This window comes from Semicossyphus pulcher, unplaced genomic scaffold (assembly GCF_022749685.1).
Source record: "Semicossyphus pulcher isolate SPU_LCO1_2020_fin unplaced genomic scaffold, fSemPul1.0.p SCAF_14, whole genome shotgun sequence".
NCBI lineage: Eukaryota > Metazoa > Chordata > Actinopteri > Labriformes > Labridae > Semicossyphus > Semicossyphus pulcher.
Window position 1 is genome coordinate 15,497,110 of NW_027211648.1, and position 19,823 is coordinate 15,516,932.

The 19,823-nt window shown below is 41.3% G+C and overlaps 2 protein-coding genes across 3 annotated transcripts in view; one reads left to right on the forward strand and one right to left on the reverse strand.

The window, feature by feature from the left end:
• The window catches only part of bahd1 (bromo adjacent homology domain containing 1), a 28,438-nt gene extending 18,679 nt beyond the window's left edge, over positions 1–9,759 (forward strand). For both annotated transcript variants that reach the window (XM_069662182.1, XM_069662181.1), the window contains exons 3-7: positions 2,263–2,672; positions 3,520–3,679; positions 3,776–3,855; positions 5,474–5,565; positions 5,796–9,759. In XM_069662182.1, coding sequence (XP_069518283.1) covers positions 2,263–2,672; positions 3,520–3,679; positions 3,776–3,855; positions 5,474–5,565; positions 5,796–5,988 — 935 coding nt within the window. In that variant the 3' untranslated portion in view covers positions 5,989–9,759. The remainder of the gene's footprint in view (positions 1–2,262; positions 2,673–3,519; positions 3,680–3,775; positions 3,856–5,473; positions 5,566–5,795) is intronic.
• Positions 9,760–16,304: 6,545 nt separating this feature from the next.
• prlh2r (prolactin releasing hormone 2 receptor) lies at positions 16,305–17,719 on the reverse strand. The gene is made up of 2 exons (XM_069661738.1): positions 16,838–17,719; positions 16,305–16,619 (listed from the first exon to the last, which is right to left on the reverse strand). Exons 1-2 carry the CDS (start codon positions 17,717–17,719, stop codon positions 16,305–16,307), a joined length of 1,197 nt encoding a protein of 398 aa, XP_069517839.1.
• Positions 17,720–19,823: the final 2,104 nt, after the last annotated feature.

Below are 19,823 nucleotides of genomic sequence, written 5' to 3' on the forward strand. Positions count from 1 at the left end.
GATTTCCTAATTGAAAAAGATGTTATTTAGAAGTGATTAAAAACAGCGAACAAACCGACGTAGTAGATGGTGAAGACCAGAGATCATGTAGGGCTGATTAAAAGGTTACTTCAGCTTTTTAATGCCGCTGAGTGACATTATCAGAGTTATTTCCTTTGACTTTAAAGAGCTCCCTGTGGAGCGACAAAAGAAATTGAACAACTATTTTCACAGGCTGAGTCTTAATGACAAGGAAACTGAACTCCGTTGTGTAAAATCACTGGCCTCTTTAACTACGACAGAAGGATTTACTGATAAGTTTAAGTATTAATTATTACAGAGCACACTATAGTTATTAGCTTTTTTTATATGCAGTGTCCCCCCTCTAATCCGGCTGCCAAAGCAGCACAATGTGCTGAGAATAGCTATTATGTCAGGCTATTTAAGCTCCCATTTTGGAATGTCACTTGAGTGGGAAGTCACAAAAAATATCAGATAAAGGCCGAGACCTCTTTTGTCTACGTTTGAATACAAGCTGCTGCACAGTGAATACGAGGCCTGTGCAGCTGAAACCTAATGAGCTGATTGTATGAGCTCAGTGTCAGCAGATAGTTAGTGAGTTTAAGTCAGAGATGTGAACCAGAGCGGAAAAACTCTTTGTGGTGTTTGCAGTATGAAACACGAGTACACAATGTGGGGCTGTATGGTTAAAAAATCCGACCGGAAAAAAACAGTAATTTCACATGAACTGCTGCTGCACTGTCCACACTCTAATAGAACAAAGTCATTGTTAATATGATTAGTAATGAACACCTGGGCTCAAAGTGTCTGACAGGGTAAAGAGCAGAGTTCCACCCACACAGGTGTTGGCACTTTTCTACCTGATTAGACCTCTTCTTAGGACTTGAGTGGGCGTGTTCAAATCAGGTTTGATTGGCAACTCCTTCTCACGTCATGTTATATTCAGGATCTAATGAACCATTTTCTTGTCTAGAAATGATACAAATGAAAAGTGTTAACATTTACAGGGACGTTGTAAAAATAGCACTTCATTAACATCACATTGAAAAATATAATATTAAACAAATAAGAAAAGCCACCAAGGAAGCTTAGGATGAAGTTGATTTTCCTCATAATGTGGAGTGATTGTAATGACTCACTGGTTTTTACGTGGCTTGTATTATTTGTGTGACATAAAACCATGGTTACACAAATTCACTTCGAGTTCACTTCGTGACGGAGTGTAAGTGTAAGGTCCGGTTTGAGAAAGGCCCGTAGTTGCACCTGTGGAGGCGAAACAACTGACTGCTAGATAGACTCATGTGATTCCGCCCAGCATCCACCTGAGCATAGGTGTAATTAGTATGAGAGATAACACCTGTGGGAGTGTACAGATAAAATAATAAAATCATCAGGTTGTAATTTTGTATTGCCGGAAAATTAAATGTACTTTACCTTTAAGCACCAATATGTTGTGTGAGCTTTGTGCTATGACTCATTACATTGCTCAGCTATCTTCAACAAGGAGAGCTACACAAACAGTTATCCATGTTTGTCCTCTCTGTTCAGAGCCTTTTTACTGAACACAGAGTTTCTTTTTATCAAGAGCAACAATGTTTCCTATGATCTTTCACCAAAGACTCCCTTGTACTATTTTCTTTAGCCTACTGTGTCGCTACAATTGCTCCCACTCTCAGCTCTGGCGAACCAGCCCTTACTGGTTAACATTGGCATGCCACCACAGACACCAGATTTAAAAACTGCAGTGTACTGGGAAAATCATGGAAATTTGATATGGTTTAAATGTAATTTCAATTAAAAGTAAAAGTCTCCAGCTTTAAGTCAAATGTGCCATACCTCCATTTAAAAGTAATAATATTACAAGAGTATAATTATAAAAGTATTAGCAAATCAAGTAAACACACCAACTTAATTCTCCTCAATGTCATTACTACATCAGTGTCTAGGGAGTTTGACAACCTGCTGTTGTTATTTCACACAGTTAGCGTTGGTGTTCTTCGTTGTCAGCTGTATTGGTGTGCGTGTGTGTGTGTGTGTGTGTGTGTGTGTGTGTGTGTGTGAGGGGCTGTTAAAGGCTATAATTGACCTTAATGGAGGCTCTGTTTGTTTTTTCTGCTGCTTCAGCGGAACTAATAACAGCCGAGTGTCGTTGGTGTCTCCATTATGTAACCTTGTTAAAGGTTGTTGATCACTGTAGCTGATCCTTTAAGGACACTGTCACTCTGTCACTCTACTTTATTTTCACTTCTTTCCCTTCCTCAGACGACTACCCATCAACCCTCAGCGACCATCACAGTCCCTCCTCCATCCCCATCTGTCCCAGCCCCCGAACCCTCACTGGCTGCCCCGTTCCCACCGTGCCTCCAGCAGGCCAATCGGTGCCCCACGTTCAGACTCCGCTGTCCGACCCCAGCCAACCACAGCCGCCTCTGCAGGTGGCGAAGGAGTGTCCTCAGAGTGCCAAGTCGCCCAGCGGGTCGAGGTCTGGCGCGCGTGGCACCGGCAGCATCGGCTCGGCTGTGTGCCCTGTCAACAGGGACAAGAAACAGAAGCTCGGGCCTGCCAGCGTCGGAGGGCGCACGGTTGCCAAACAGCCGAAGAACGGACGGCAAAAATCCACCAACGGCTGGCGTCCAGTTGGCGTGCCCTTTCAGAAGGAGGTTTTCTCTGTGGTACGTAGATAAAGTCATGCTGGTGCTTTGTGACGCGGGCATGATGGAGACTCTTATCCAAACATCTGACTGTCCACATTTCTGCCATAAACTAGAAGTCATTCAAGTTATTTTCACAGCAGCCCTTTTCCTCTGACGTCATGCTCAGATTGGGAAGCTAAAACGCTGTTATAATGTCGTACTGCTGTGTTCCAGTTTGTTAGTCGTATCGATTTAGGGTCCCTGGCAAATAAACTGTGAAAATAAATGGTCATATTTCACGATTAAATTACATTTTGCATCACCAGTTAGCTACAGTTAGAAAACAGCTAACGTTAGCATCCAGATAACACACTAGATTACATTACCGTTAGCTAGGAAGTGGCTGAAAGCTAATACTACCTTAAATTACAAGCTTACGTTAAGTGAGCTTGAAAAAAAAAATAATAATTAACATACTTACGAGCTAATGTAATGTCAGCTAGCATGTTTTTATCTAGGAAGTGCGTGAATGCTAGCATTAGCTGTTGTCTAAAGGTAGCTAATGTGTTGTCAGTTATGTTGTTTTACTTACTAGGCAGATTTCCCTTCAGGTTTTCACTTTCAGTTGTTAAGTTGCTCATTGATCCAGAAGTGGAGAAATTATAACAATTGTCAGATCCCTACATTTACACCACTTATAAGCTAAAATACACTAGTATGACATTTTAGCTTCCCACCCTTCAAGCGTAGCATTAGAAAAAAGTGGCTGCTGTGTGACTACGGTGAATACAAATCCCATCCTGGAGCTTTTTACTCCTCAGCCTCTCACAGCTTATCAGTTTGTGTCCGTTTGAGGAGTCAGTATTTTCTCTGCTTGTGTTCGCAGGGAGAGGAGGCGCCGGTGCTGAGGAAGTGTTTCGAGGGAGTCCAGAGGGACGGGGAGCTGATTCGGGTCAGAGACACTGTTCTGCTGAAGTCTGGACCGAGGAAGAAGTCTCTGCCTTACGTGGCTAAGATCTCAGCTCTGTGGGTGGAGCCAGAGTCAGGTAGGACACATGATGGACACTACTTCATGTTCAAGAGAAACAAAATAAACTCCGTAATAACTGTCTGGAGTGCTGAACTGTTTTCTTCTTCTTCAGGAGAGCTGATGATGAGTTTGTTTTGGTACTACCGTCCAGAACACACACAGGGGGGACGCAACCCTAGTGTACATTGTGAGGTGAGGACGGGTACATGCTTTAATCATACACCAGGACTTCTGTAATATAGATCCATTTAACCGTGTGTAAAATGTAAGCAGGGTTAAATTAAGTCTTTTAAGTATCTCAGGTGAAAATATAGTAAAATATCAGTTACACTGCCAAATGATAAGGCAAATTCCTACACCAACACCAAAACCAACAAAGAATTGATCCCACTCGCAAGTTTGTGTATCCAAACCCCAATATAGCTCAGTCCTCCATGTTTTTAACCTCTATTGTTGTCCAACAATGAGCCACACAGCTGTACTGGGTGACACATCCCTTCATTATCATAAACATTGCCCCTGCAGTTTATTTTGAGTCAATCCCACACACACACAATCCTGCTGCTCTAAGTTCTCTCTACTAGAGCACCAAATACGTATTAATCCACAGCTGAAAATAGTCCCCCACAAAAGCCCTATTTACACTATTTCAAATATAAGCTAAAGAACCAAATCAATCGATCCAACATTACTTCCTTTCTACTTTTCAAAATAAAAGTCTGTATATTTTACCTTTTTTTTTTAGATATAACATATTTGCATTTCATTTAGAAACAAATGATTTTGTTGCTACATGTCAGAGACTTTTAGATGAGATTCCTTGAAATGAAAAAAAACACAATATCAAAATACATCAATTTATTTTTATCAGTTTCTCTCTTAAAATACAAAATACTTTTGAGTCTGCTCCCATTTAGTTTTGCCTTTCATTTGCTCCCATCTGTAAACTGACTTTGCATCCAAATGAGAACATTACAATTGAAGAGAGGACTTCTGAGATTTTGGCTGAACACAGAAGCTGAAAATGTGTTTCAAAGAGATGAGAGTGAATGACAAACACACACATGTTGTGGAGCAGCTTCTGTTTTCTTTGCTTCCTGTTGTCAGTAATCTCCCCGAGGAACATGTTGCATTTTATTAAATCTCCAGAAACAATAAACCACATGAAGTCTGTCATTTGTCGGCTGCACTAACAAACAACAGACACATCAGAGCAGCAGTCAGAACAGTTAGAGAGCTTTGGCTCTTCAGAGGAGAGGAAGTGAAACATCTTTATCCTTGAAACTGTCTTTACATCCTGAAGGGAAGGTGAGACCGATGTCCTCTTTTGAAAATAAGTAAATTCCCCATGTACATGTGCAAACTGTGAAGATCAAATGTTTAATTTTGAGACTTGGATTGTGTTTCCACCAAAAGTAGCCAGGACTTTAAGTCCTAGGAGCTACTTTTCAAGGGACTAAAAGGTTCCTCCAGTCCATTGTTGTCTGCTTTTCCACTAAAGACCTTTGAAGATAAGGCAAATGGTTCTTCTGACATGGGAAAGAGTCTCCCTAGTTCTGCTTGTATTCAACCAATCAAAAATGTTCAGCACTTAAGTTCCCTGTCCTTTTAGAAAGTACTACTCCTCTACCTTTTAAGTGGTAAATAAAGCCCCTGGGACTGTATTTAGACCCTGGTCCCTGCGGTGGAAACCGAGTACCTTCTAAAGTCTCTGGGCAAAGTTCTTGCTGTGAAAACGCAGCTTTTAAGGATGATGGGGTTTCATGTTTGGAGTTAACTTGAGACTAAAATAAAACTTTTCTTTCTTCAGAATGAGATTTTTGCATCTCGTCACCAGGATGTGAACAGTGTGGCCTGTATTGAAGACAAATGCTATGTCCTAACATTGGCACAGTATTGCCGGTAAGAAGAAATACTTTTCATTTTCAACATTTTCTGGTCGCTTTAGAAGTATAAACACGCTGCTTTTGAGAGATAACATTGTCCTGCATGAAATACCCGCTGGATTAAAATGCACACTGTTTAACATAACAAACAGAAACACAATTTGAAGCTACAAAGAAGCAGTTATGTTTTTCTGAACGTATTTAAAGGTGATTGAGTTTGATGTCCTGTGTTTGTGCTTTGTCCAGATTTTGTGCCTTGGTAAAACGCCGTAGGGATGGCGTACGCGACAGTGCCGCCTCCCTCCTGGTGCCACCCGTTGTTGACAACGCCATGCCCACCCACCACTGTGTGCCCGATGACGTCGACCCAGAGCTGGTGTATTTCTGTCGACACGTCTATGACTTCCGCTACGGACGCCTCCTCAAAAACCTGCAGTAGCATCTGACGGGACATGACACATGACGCTGTTAGACGATGTTACTCTGGTTTCATCCTCCACAATGTCAATTAGCTACAAACTTATCTGCTGCCTGTGTGAGAGGAACTGGAAGTTTAGGATGAAGGATTGAGAGACAAACTTATTTTGTTTTTAACTCACACTTACATGCCACATTTTTTAGTTAGTAAGAGTAATGGTCTGACATATTGTAAAAGGATTAATATGGCGATGTTAATGGTCTTTATCATACATGGCTCTCTGGTGTTGTAGCAGCTGTGTGAAGAACCTCGAACCTACTCTGCTGTAGAAAACGCTACTGTAGCTCTTAGAAATGTGACATTTGATAGATATGAACTGAGGTTGATGTTACATGTGAATTATGTTACTGTCTGCCTGATGGTTGAAGAAAATTCGAGCTATCATGCCCCATAGGTCCTCTTGAGAAGAGAGGAGAAACAAAGATGTCTCAGTGGCTGAGGACATACTCACATTTGTCAATAGATTTTTTTTTTGTACATCTGAATGTAGAAGCACACAGTTTTCTACGAGGCGCTGCGTACAGATGTTTCACCAAAAAACTCAAGGGTGAACTTCAAGCTTTTTTTTTAAAGGAAAAGTTAGAAATTTGGAGAATTTCTCTTTTTTGCCCAGAGTGAGATGAGAAGATTGATACCACTCATGTCTGTATGGTAAATATGAAGCTACTACAAGCAGTCAGCTAGCTTAGCTTAGCTTAACTTAGCTTAGCTTAGCATAAAGACTGGAAACAGAGGGAAAGAGCTAAGCTGGTTGTGAACTAAGCCAGGCTATCTGTGTTTTTTTACTTTGCTATCTGTTTTCCTGGCTTTGGACTTAGCCAGGCTAGCTGTTTCCCTTTGTTTCCAGTCGTTGTGCTAAGCTAAGCTTACTGGCTATAGTTAGCCTATACATTTACCCAAAAGACATGAGACTAGTATTGATATTCTCATCGGAATCTTGACATCGAACCCGTCATAAATATCAAGCTACTGCCAACAGTCAGTTAGCTTAGCTTAGCATAAAGACTAGAAACAGAAAGAAACAGCTAGCATGGGTGTTGGCTAAACCAGGCTAGCTGTATTTTTCCTGAATTGGACCAGAGCCATGCTAGCTGTTTCCCTTTGTTTCTAGTTTTTTGGCTAAGCTACGCTAACTAGCTGCTGACTCCAGTTACATATTTACCATTGTATCGATATTCTCATCGATATCATGGAGAAAGAAAAAAAGCAGATTAGGTAGAATAATTTTATCATTTAACATTTGAAATTCTTAACAGAGCTGTAAGGAAAGTTCATGATCAGGAAGTTTGATTAATTTCAACTTTATTGCCACTGATTAACTTTTAACGCAGCAAACTATGAAATGTGGAAATTCTCTTGCTACACCTCATGAGTTTCTAAGAGATTTTCTAGGTTATTGTCATATCTGTAACTCTGAAAATCACCTCAGTGGTGTTTATTTTCAATGTAATACATAACTGCACTCTACAAAGAAAGCACAGATTAGTTTGCTCGATGTCGCAGTGTGAAGATGTCCAACGAGCCGAGCATTGAGGGGATTTCTGTTATGCCAATGCTTAGGTGTATTTTACTTTCTCAAAGCTGTTCGCCAGAGGTGTGATTTGACTCCGGTGTCTGCTAACTGTATATTTGCATTTATATTTCTGGATGAGTGTGTGTTCACGGCAGATGGCTTCAGTTAGTCACCTATATTCTTGTTTGTTCACCGCTGAGACGGTGAGTAATGTATTCAGTGTAGCATTTAGATCCGTGATGATTCATTCCTATGTTTGAGAGAAAATATGTATTTATTTCTGTACTGAGATGAAAATATAATTTATTTTCTGAGGTAATTTTAAAGAATAGAGTTTTAGATGAGTGGCTTTCATTCCTAAATAGAGAGGAGGTTAAAGTTGTCTCTCCTTCTTAGCTGCACTGTCTAAGATGAAAGTGTGTGAGTCATTTGCAATAGTATTTCTGTGACTGATGGAGCTTGCTCGCCCAAAACAAACCTACTAAATGTTGCGATCTTGACGTCCTCCGGTCGGATACGAGGACACATTTGGAGTATTTTGAAGGATCTCAGATACAGTTTGAAGGAAACCAGAGATGCTTAACCTGCAGGACCAAAACGTAGCTTGGCCTCTCCCAGCCTCCTGTCGTTTTCCTTTCACGTCTCCTCAGATGATAAAGCTTTGCCTCTACACCTTTAAACGCTGAATGCTACAATGATTTAGACTCACCTTGCCACTAGCCTGTGCCCTTTATCTTGCTGCCTTAGAGAACATTCCCAGCCTTTCATTTAGAAATGTGTACCAATATTAGCCTGGGGGAAGGGAAGCTTTTTAGTCTGCTGATCGTGATTCCTAAGTGCTTGAGATGCATCTCAAGTCCCATTCATGTGATCTATTTGGATCTGAAAGGCAAACCTCATCCTTGATGCAACACTTTGAATTTGATAAAAGTCCGCCCAAATCCTGTTCAAGTTGATCTTTACTATCAAACAACTAACACTTTGGGAAATACGCTCATTTACTTGCTTTGTCGGGAGTGCTATGAGAAGATGGATAGAAGATACTGCACACTGAATTTGAGGGTTCAGCTAGCAAACAATTAGCCTAGCTTAGCATTAGGGCTGCAAGAGGAAACAGCTAGCCTGCCTCTGTTTGAAAAAGCCTCACAATCTACCTGCCAGCACCTTTAAGGCTCACTAATCAACATGTTGTCTGCCAATATAAAGGTATTACAACATCAATTAGCCAACAGCTGTTTCTGTTTCGGCCTTCATGCTAAGCTAAGCTACACTAGTTGTCAGCTGATGCAAAAGTAAGTGAGGAAAGTATTTCCCAAAATGTTGAGACATTGCTTAAAGTTTGTAGTTTTGTGCTTCTCGTAGAAGAGCTTCTGCAGTCAGCTTGAATTCTGTCAGTGAAATGAATTTCCACCTCTCACCTGTCCACCTGGATGATCTTTATGTCGCGAACAATCGCAGCAATCGCTTAAGGGAGAGTTGATAGCATGGAAGTGTATTCAGCCATATTTCGATAGGAAGCTGGAGCGTTTGAGATGTGTAAGTGTTTAAAACTTGTCACCCTTTAAATCCCACATGTTTCAAGCTGAGCACAAGTGCTGTTCTACACAAAGAGATAAACTACAACCTACTTAAAGCCACCTCTCAAGCACAGCACAGAGTAGTTGATAGTCAAAAGATTTCACTGAAAAGTGCCCACATCCTGCCTACTTCTCCTTTGCTCCCTTTAGGAAGGGCAATGTAGTGTATTTTGGTTATTTTACAAAAATAGAATTCACTATAATTAATTAAAGGATTCAACTTTCAAACATAATACATTTTTAAATTGGTTATTTCAAGTCATTATGCAGAAAAAATGAGAAAAGATCTTTGACATTTCCATCCGTCTAATTCAATAAAAGGTTAAAAAGTTAGTTCAAAACAGCAAAACTTTATTGAATATTAATGGCGGGTGCATGTTCTGCAGTAAAGCCCACAGAGCACAATACAACAAAGCCGAATTGGGTAAAAACATTTGGTTCTGCAATCAGAATTCCCAGTGGTTGCTGTGGATCAGCCACACACAGAACATATAAAGGCCTCAGGAATCATTCAGCAGACTAATTATGTTTAATCAAGATGTGTGATGATTATGTCTTAATTGGTCCTCTGTGCCTGTTCCCATTAACCCGTCTTTATTCCCACGAAGAGAAGGACGAGCAGTCATTGATGTTTTGTTTTTTTTACCCACCTTCCAAATGCCTTTCATTTCTCTCAGATGACGCCGGTCTGATCTTGAATCACCACAAAGAAATGTTTGCACCAAAAAGAGACGGATTCGGGGGGGAGCAGTGGAATATGTATGTCATCCTCCCCAGGTGTACAAAAACCCAAACTCTGGTTCTTCTGATGTGATTTCTGTTCTTATTCTTTGCATGGCGTTTTGGAAATATTAATCACAGCACAGATTATTTGTATGGTTTCAAATGGACCTCTGTAATATAAGAAAAATATTTAATTGTAATAAATAATATATGAGTTTGAAAATGTGGCGTGAGGTCTTTTTATCTGTAGTAAGTGTTGTTGTCCACATGGTGGCTCACTTAACCAATGATTTATATCTGATTTATCATTACAGTGATCCCAGCACTGAGAAGTTAGAGGGTTTAAAAGAATAATTGATTAATAAATAAATACATCATTTAAATGTCTGTTGCTTATATAAAGCTGTATCTGTTAAGATAGAGAGGGAGCAATGTACTGATTATCTGCAGCACTCGGCCTCCGTCCTCCTACAGCCGAATCACAGCCGTGCTGATATTCAGTATAACATCACGGCCGCCAGTGTGATATTGCTTTTATACAACAGTTAAACGAGCGGCAAATTGTAGTAATAAGTAATAACAGATTATTTTTTGCTCCACCAGCTCAACTTGTTCCACAACTTAACTGAAGCTGGACTTTTGTTGCCAAGCAACCCAAACATTCTGCTGCACTCTGTGTCCACAGGTTACCACAGATCAGCTGTTTTTCATCATGTACATTTATCTGTAAGTTTTAATTCATCATCAACCAGGGAAATAAGAGTCTGCTGTGTGATTCAGAGTTACCAGCTCCATTAATGTAGACATACATGTAATGTTAACTAACAGAACCTGGCTGAGGCGGAGTGATATACAGAGTGAAACATTTCAGCGATGTTGTTCTCTATATCAGCACTCAAAGGATGTCTCTTATCCAATCAAATTACTTGGTTGGAACTAACTGATGTATAATTAGAATGATAAATGTAAATAGATGCCTGTACTGACTGCATTTGAAGCAATGAAAGGGAACTCTAAATAATCTGAATTTAACATTTAAATTAACTTGCATTTAAATCTAAACAAGAAAACATAAAAAAAATAATATAGTATCCATATAAATCACTTTTCAATGCCTCCAGCAATCCCTCTTTGTTTCGACTGCTATTATTCATTCATCTCTTTCCACCTGACATCATTATGATCCCATTTATCTGTTACGCTGCGTATGTCATGACAGGAAAAATGAGCGAGAGCATCTTGACAGCAGACACGGTAAATCTTCAAACTTCAATAATCAGGCCTGTGATGAATATGTATGAGGCTTCTGGCATCGCTCACTCAGGTTACGAGGTTTATAAAGCACGAGCAGGTAAATGATTTGAATCTGTGAGAGCTGGCATGTGAGAGTGAGGAGTCGGAAAGTTCAGCTGCTTCAGTTCACGGTTTATTAGGCAGGCGTGTGTTCGTGCAGCTGTGTGCGTGCTCAGTGTGCAGCAGTAAGTGTGTGTTTATGATTTGGTGCTGTTTTCTGCAGTGAAAGAGTCACTACAAGATGCATGCACTTTTAATCAGTAAATTCCATATCAGGGTTTTGCACCCTAAGGATACTTCCACATTTGACCAGTGTGTTAGATTTAGGGGGATCAACTGGCAGTAAAGGAATGAAATATCCATAATGTGTTTTCTATTAGTGTAAATTTCACCTGATAATAGGAATTGTTTTTTTGTTATTAGCTCTTTCAATCTACAGAGAAAGTAAGTCCTCTTCAGAGTCTGCCACATTGCACCACAATGTTTCTACAGTAGCCCAGAGGGGACAAACCAAAACCTTAAAGCGAAAACCTTTTTCGGATTTCATGGCCACCATAGTTCGAAGGCCAACTAGGACAAACATGCTGCAACAGCACAAAAGAATTCCATGATGCAAATTCAAAGACAGAAGCAATAACCCAAAAACAAAAAAAAATAATCAGCTGCAAAGACATAAACAATGTAAAGTCAAAAACCACAAACCTAGAAAACAAATACAAAATATAAACGCTGCACCTCCAGACAACCTGTTGATCCATCTTAATAACGCTGGTTCATGGTTTCCGCTGTATGTATTTTTTTTTCCAACTGTAGAAACATGTGACAAAGTTTTTGCCAGTATCATCTTTTTATTTTTCTCTCTTTTTTCACCAGTGAAACAGGTGGGAATGTCATTTTAGGAACATTTTGCTCAGTCACTTTGGCAGGTGAAAAACGGTAATACTCATTTTGGCCACAGGGGGCCGAATCGCAGCAGTGTTCGAAACAGGAACGAAAGCATTCACTGCTCAAGTTCTCAAAGCACGAGGTCCATACTGCACAATGTGCCTGACACACAATATAAAATATTAAATAATTCATCTTAATTTAGTTTTTGCTGAGTCAGCCACTTATTAGCAGTTCATTAAGCTACAATTAAAGGATGAACATTTCAGGCATCTGATTAGGATGCCTCCCTGTGGAGGTTTTCCAGGCATGTCCATCTGGGAGGAGACCCCAGGGTAGACCCAGAGCTTGTTGGAGGGACTATATATCCCACATATCCTGGGACGACTCAGAATCCCCAAGGAGGAGCTCAAAATGCTGCTGGGGAGAGGGCCCTCTGGTCTAACTTGCTTAGCCTGCTGCCACCACGACCCGACCTTGGATAAGCAGAAGAAAATGAACGATGGATGGATATAGATCAGCTGTTGAAAATGTTAACGAAATGAATCAATGCTTGATACGTTCAGCTTGTCCTTCACCCAGACAAATAAGTCGCCACTTCCTGAAAAACAAAACCTCGTCAGAAAAAGATTTCCTCACGTGTCAGATCGTTCTGAAATGGCCTTAAAATTGGATTTCCTCATGTCATGTCAGCCTGCTGCGTGAGTTGTCCTGAGGTGTTTAAATAACACACCTGTGAGGTTTTGGACTGACTCATTCCAATTTTGCACTCCTCCTTAAGTCCTTTGAATTTCCCTTCCCTGTGTAGAGCTCAACATGCTAGCAATGTACCGGGCCACAGACAGAATGGAGATTTTCAATGATTGTGACAATTTGTTTTTTTTCCTGACTTACATAAGAGCTCCGTGCTTTTTCATACAGATTACTGAGATTAGTTTTTGGTGCTGCTTTTTGATCTGCGCACATTTTTTTTTCCAATGTGCACACGGAGGAGGAGGACGTTTTTATGCTCCAGCAAAAGTCTTATCTGCTTATAGTGCAGCCACAAGGCAAAGCTGCGACTCCGAAACAACTTTTTTTTGCTTTTCTCTTGAGCCGTGTAGTCTAGAGAGAAAACAAGCACTCCCACCAGCAGGTGACGGCCTGTAACTTGTTTTGCTCATCTAGGAACAGCCTGCAAGGTCACTCCTGAATTCTCTCTTCGTCCTGGCTCTTTATTTTATCTATCAGCAGAGTAACACCAGAACATCATATTCCTTTAGGTACTGGGTTATATTGTTTTTCTGCTCGTGTTGCTTTTGAGTCCACACAAACAATCCTTCAGAATAAGAGGGCCATCATCTCTGCGCACATCCACTGCTCCCTACAGCACTAACATTTGCATGCGAAGACTTTGCTAAGCACGCCCGCATTTGCATTTTCATAAAAGATGTTCACAACACAATCAGACAAGAGGAGAGCGCTCTACATAAGTGGATGAGAGATTTGCGTATAATATATTGCATGGGGGTCATATCATGCCCCCATTAGCAGATGTGACAGTAGACGTGTCTCTCCCGGATATTATACAATCTCAACATGTCCTCTGTTGTTATCACACAGCAGCTCCTGGGTGTAAAAATCATCTCCATCAGCAACTAAAACATACTTTTACTCTGTAAACTGGTCTAAAAATGAGTTTTTGTGAGAAAGAACCTGACAAAACGAGATCCAAATAATGATCCATTCATAAAGGTTAAAATCAGACCCATTGTGGAGCTTGAAAAATGGTCAATAGTTGGAGCTAAAAGTAGAGGGTGACTGCACATTCATGGCTTTGGCTAACAAACATTCAGTAATGTTGTTTTGAGTGTGTAATCAGCGTGATTGTACAAAAGAGGCTTCAAATGTTCTTTTAAAATAAGACTTCTAAGTAATGATTTTTAGCTTGCAGCAGAACAGAAGCTCTCTAATGGCCGAGGTAATGATAAGGGAGGCAGACGAGCAAGGTCAAAGGTCACAATTGCAAATAAACCCTGCAAAGTGCTTCATTCACCAGACAGCTCGATGTCTCGGCCTGTTTTCAGGAGAAAGTGACTCATGTTCAGTACAGCTGCTCTGAGCTGTTGGTGCTTAAACATACTACAAGTAAATGGTACAGTGTGGACAATCTTTAAAGAGGGGGTATTATGCTGTTTCACATTTTGAGACATATATATAATGTTACAATGTTTTATGTCCAGACTAAACGTGGGTGAAGTTTTAAATCTGTAGGTGGAAGTATGTTGGAGTAATCCCCAGGCTTCTCAGCTCGGTCTGCGGGCTGCTGTGAACGTCAGGTTTCACACAGTTTTTTTCTACACACTGCACTTTGTGAAGTCACAGGCTCCGGAGAGAGATGGCCAATCAGAAGAAAGTGGGCTTGTAGGGGCGGGGTTTCTTAATGGGACAGAGCTGACTGAGTCGTTTCAGGCAGAGGCTGTATGATGGCCTGCACAATTAGCATAATACCCCCCCTTTAAACCTGCTTATATTACCTTTTTTAATTTGTGTGACATGGTTGAGAAAGAAGAAGGCAGACGGATCTTGAAATAAGCTTTAAAAAAAAGTAAATAAGTCTGTCAACAACTTATCTAATACATCATTTTTATGTTCATTCTTTGGCTCAGTTCACACTGATTCCGCATTTAATATCAACACAAGTGTAACATTATTATTTGGATTTCTCTCACCATCTGAAAGCTGACATTTAAACACACTGCAATTTCAGAATGCTGCGCCGTGCTCGTCAAATGTCACAGTCGAGGCAGAAAGTGTGAAAAGCTTTCAGTGAATGACATTAAAATACATTATTCATTCATTATCACAGACACTCTGCATGCTCCTAATTTATCCAATAAACAATATTGAATGAACGAGGAGGGAAAGATGATTTAAATAAACCTGTTTATTGAGTGACATTCAACTAAACAGACCTCATATTACGCAGAGTAACAGACATACAATTACCAGAATACAGTATCAGTAAAAGTGCACAGCGAGGGATTAGAACAGCACATTATTATTTATATAAACAATCCATTGAGTCAGTATTTTTACAGGACTGTAATAGAAATTGACAATAATTAAAAAATGTACAACTGAATCAAAAACTATACATTTAATTCAAGACAAGAGCACAGTCTAAATGTAAAGTATGTTCTTCAGTGCTAAATAGACTTTCTGTTCAATATCCATATAGTACATGTTAAAAAATCGTCACATACATGATCTCTATTTGAATCTGTAGGCACATGACCAGATTTTAAAACCAGAACTGTTCTGGTTTGTCTGTAGTCTGATTAGTGTTGACCAGTCACGTATCAGCAGGCTTTAGCATATGCAAGAAAAACAGTCCGTGTGGAAGTGTAGTTCAGCTAACAATCCGCTCTAGATCAAACATTTCAACTTGAGACAAATTCCCTTGGCGCTGTGTCGCCAACAGTCGTGCAGTGTTTAGATTTCCTGACGTCCTCGACTGCATCCGAAATGATCGATCCGACCTCCGTTCAACAAACGAGCATTTTAAAAGTAGTTTTCTTCTCCTCTTGAGGACAGACCTGGCAAAGCTCGCATTTTTATTCATACAAATCTGCGTCGAGATGTTGTAATTTCGGCAAAGGTAAGACCCGTTAATTTGAAGTAAATCACAAGATAAGTGGTTTCTTTTTCGGGTTCATACCGCAGTAGTAGAAGCCTCTGTGTAACTCTGACTATTTACAGTGAAACTCAGAATCATAAGAAACAAATGAACAGGCGCTCCTCAGGGGGATGCAATGAGCCGAGCAATGATTGCGTTTATTTTGCTGACATACCTGGAGGGGCGGAATTAGCTTCACTTTTGATCTGAACACGCGGTCACTTGTCAAGATGCTGACTGGACTGTAAACAGCGCAGCGCACGGAAAATGAAGTCTTGGCTGGAAATCCTGATCGCTTAACGCTGGCTAAACCGGAATGCTCGACATGTTCACCGTTGCTCCCAGAGGTTATATCGTCGTTAGACGATACCCAATGGCTTCCGTGATTACATACACAATACAGGCCTATAATTTTACATCCTTCACAAACTTCCAGTTTTATAAAATCATTGCAACCTCACTTTGCAATGATTCTCTCTGAATCTCACTGAATGTACATTGCTTTAAACGAATTTACCTTTCACTCATCATGTCTGTCAGTATGAAGGCATGTTTTTTTCCACGACCTGGAGTGAAGTAGATCCTCTGCAAAATTTCTGAACCACAGCAGATACACTTCTTATGCCCATTAAGCGTAGTAGTCTAGAGGACCAGTGCTACCCGGTAAATCTGCCACAACTGTGGAGGTGTGAAGTCGCTGCACTCTGTGCGACATTGTCAGAATGCTTGACCCTTGACCTCTGTCCTTTCCTTTGCCTCTTCTACGGGACAGGAAGTGGTGACACAGGCAGGACAAGAACTTGTCGTGCAATGAGGCGTAGATGAACGGGTTGTAGCAGGCGGAGCTCATGGCGAACAGGTGGCTTGACACCTGGATGATGTTCACGTAGTTCTTCCCCAAGATGGAGAAGTCTGTGTCCAGGTCGCGGATCAGATTCACTACCTGGGAAGATAGACTCTGTTATCCAAAGTAAGAAAAGTGATAATATTGACACTCTCCTTATCCCTGCATACAAATATAAAGCTGCAGACCGAAGCAATTAGCCTAGCTTAGCTTAAAGACTGGAAACGAGGGGAAACAGCTAACTCAGAAAGAAATCAACCAACCTTTTATATTCATATATCCATCAAATAAACAGTCTCTTTCCTGTTAACTCATACCTGTAAGGGCAGCCACGAGAAGGCGAAACAGAGGACGGACACCAGCAGCAGAAGGAAGGTCTTCCTCCTCCGTCGGCTCCACGCAGCCCTCGCTGATCTCAGCTCCGGACACGCTGTCAGCCCTGACGTGGTCCTCTGTTTCAGCTGGTAGGATATGGCACAGTAGGAGATGGAGACAGCAGCCAGCGGGACAAAGTAGGAGAAGAAGAGGATGAAGCAGGAGTAGACAAGGCGGCCTCGCTCCTGGCCGTCCCAGAACTCCTCACACACGGCCATCTGTAGCCCGGCAGCCCGCAGGTCCAGGTAGACGGTGTGTAGGGCTGTAGGTGTGGACAAAGCCAGAGAGGAGAGCCAGATCAGGAGCACCAGACCCCAGCAGAAGTGACACCCTGCTCTTTTGCGGATGGGATAAGCAACAACCACGTATCGATCCACTGCGATGGCCATGAGGGACAGGACGGCTGCGTACACGGCCGCAGACTGCATCACAGTCACAAAGTGACACATGTGGCCTCCAAACACCCATCCGCGCGGGTCGAAGGCGTAGGACGCGGTCAGAGGCACGCAGAAGATGCACATGACCAAGTCGACCAGCGCCAGGTTGCTGATGAGGAAGTTGGTGGTGCTGTGTCTCTTCTTGTTGTGCCAGATGAGGAAGAGCAGCAGGAGGTTCCCGGAGCAGGCGACCAGGACCACGGCCGAGTAGAGAGGGAGGAAGATGGGCTTCAGGTCGTACAGGAGGTCCAGGCCAGAGAAGGACGGGGTGGAGAAGAGGGGGTAAGAGGAGTTGCAGGGGGAAGTGAAGGTGGATGAAGAGTCAGGCATGGATGGAGATGAAGAAGAGTTCACCGTGGAGCGGTTTGATGACTTCTCCCAGTCCATCGCTGCAGGAAGCAGAATGAATAACAAGCAATTTAGTACGAGATATTCCCTAAAACCTGCTGCATATTTTACATCAGAATTCCAGACAAATACTTTAAACATTTATTAAAGAACATTTTCATCCTTTTATAAACATCATAATAAGACGTAGAGATTAAGGAGATGTGTGACAGCTGCTGATCAGAGACCATCTTCAGCACTCGCTCAATCTCATTGAAGAGCCTCGATCTCCTCTTCACACTACACTTCTCATCCAGATTCAGGTCACACCATACACAACATACAGTTTACATCGATACACACAGAGCAGGTGCGCTTTTTTTTTCTTTTTAAATTTGCAAGATGAGATAATGATGACATTGTAGGCTTCCTTGTTTTTTAAGTTTCATTCATAAAACAGAAATAAATCACAGCGTATCTACATAAATAATGCAAAACAAATCCTGTCAGATAAAATTATGCATAGAAGAAAAAAGAAAAAGAAAAGCTTCATTACGGCTTCCTTCTTCTGTAAATGTCAAACCTTCCCTGGACTCCCATAGAGCGTGAATACGTGCTTATTAATAACCTACTTCAGCTGAGCGAGACCTCCTGACCACGACTGCATTTATCACAACGTTACTGAACCTCTTTCACTAAACTGCCTAAAATGTCCAAAGATGATGGTTAAATCAAGTCCAATACAGATGATTAACAAAAGGAAATTATTGCCTAAATGGCCTGCATTAATCAGTAATGCATTCATTTGCACATAACTGACGCACAGCTGCTTGCTTTATAAGAAAATAGGTCTTAAGTGGCATCTTTTAAACCCCTTCTGCACAAAGTACAACTCAATCCAGAATTTAAGAAACAATCACATGCTAATTCAACAGTTACCAAAGTGCATGCATTTTCAAAAAAGTAGAATTGATTTAAGAAATTACCTCTTTGAGACGTCACTCGGACATTTTCCTTAAAGTGTCGCACGGTCCAGCACCTGTTGGTGTCGTCTGTCTGCAGGGAGCCCCAGCGTGTGCAGCCTCACCTCTCCGCTGCAGCTCTGATGAGAACAGAGAGGTGTGCTCTATCTCTCCCTCTACACACACACATGCGGTGTGTGTTCATGTGTGTGAGTCACCTCCAGTAAAAGAAAGATCCTCTGCCCCCCCAGTGAATGTTCATTAAAGTCTGCTGTGATCGTCCACGTGGGATCTTTAGGGCCTCTCTGGTCATAAACAGTGAATATATAATATTGAATATATTCTGTGTTTTATGGTATTTTTTATCTGCAATAGAAGCACTATAATTCTCCTATTTGGGCTTATAATGTGTGTGTAGTTCTGTGTAATAAATTCATAATGATCCTGGGACACTTTATGATATAATACCCCCATGTCTGCACTCATTGTACCCTGAATGTGTCCTGCGTCCTGAGCATCAAAAAACAGCTTTGACTAAATGTACGAACAACCAATGAAAAGAAAAAACAAATTTATTTTAAATAATCAGCTCCCAACCCGTTCATGAATCACTGTCAGAGCTGGGCGTCACATTTCCAGCTGTGCGCTTCTTCACGTCGAGGCCACTTTCCCGAAAAACACACCACAAGCGAACATCAGGGAGCAGGACAGAAATTGAGCAATTTAGAGACAAGCCATGATCGTTCTCCCGCAGTACACATCTTAAATATTCATCAAACATAAACTCATTTTAAGAAAAGTGTCCAAAGTCCTGACGCAAGAGGAGCCAACGGACCAGCGTGAGCGCGTGTTCCGCGAGAGGGGAATCGAGGACAGAACTCATTAACATGAGACCACTCGAAGGGACAGGGGGCTGATTGTGAGGATAATGAAAACCCAGGATCTGGATGACATGAGCATTGTCGAGGACCGTAAGAGAGTTTTTAAATTAATTTGTCATGAGATTCACAAGCTTTTAATTTGGAGTTTCATAAGAACAACTTTTGCGACAGATAAAGGTCACTAAAAGTACAATAAATGTAGCATCTTGTTTTGCAACACAGTATTAGCTTGTGTTTATTCATTACACCTCAGAGCCAGAAGGTTCCTGGTTCGAATCCAGGTCGAATCCAGGGGGTACTCCAGTTTCCTTCCACAGTCCA

Excerpts from the sequence above, each read along its gene's own strand:
- prlh2r (XM_069661738.1), bottom strand. The coding sequence starts at position 17,719 with ATGGACTGGGAGAAGTCATCAAACCGCTCCACGGTGAACTCTTCTTCA. Across the intron at positions 16,620-16,837 it reads TCTCGTGGCTGCCCTTACAG|GTAGTGAATCTGATCCGCGA; the intron begins GTATGAGTTAAC and ends CTATCTTCCCAG.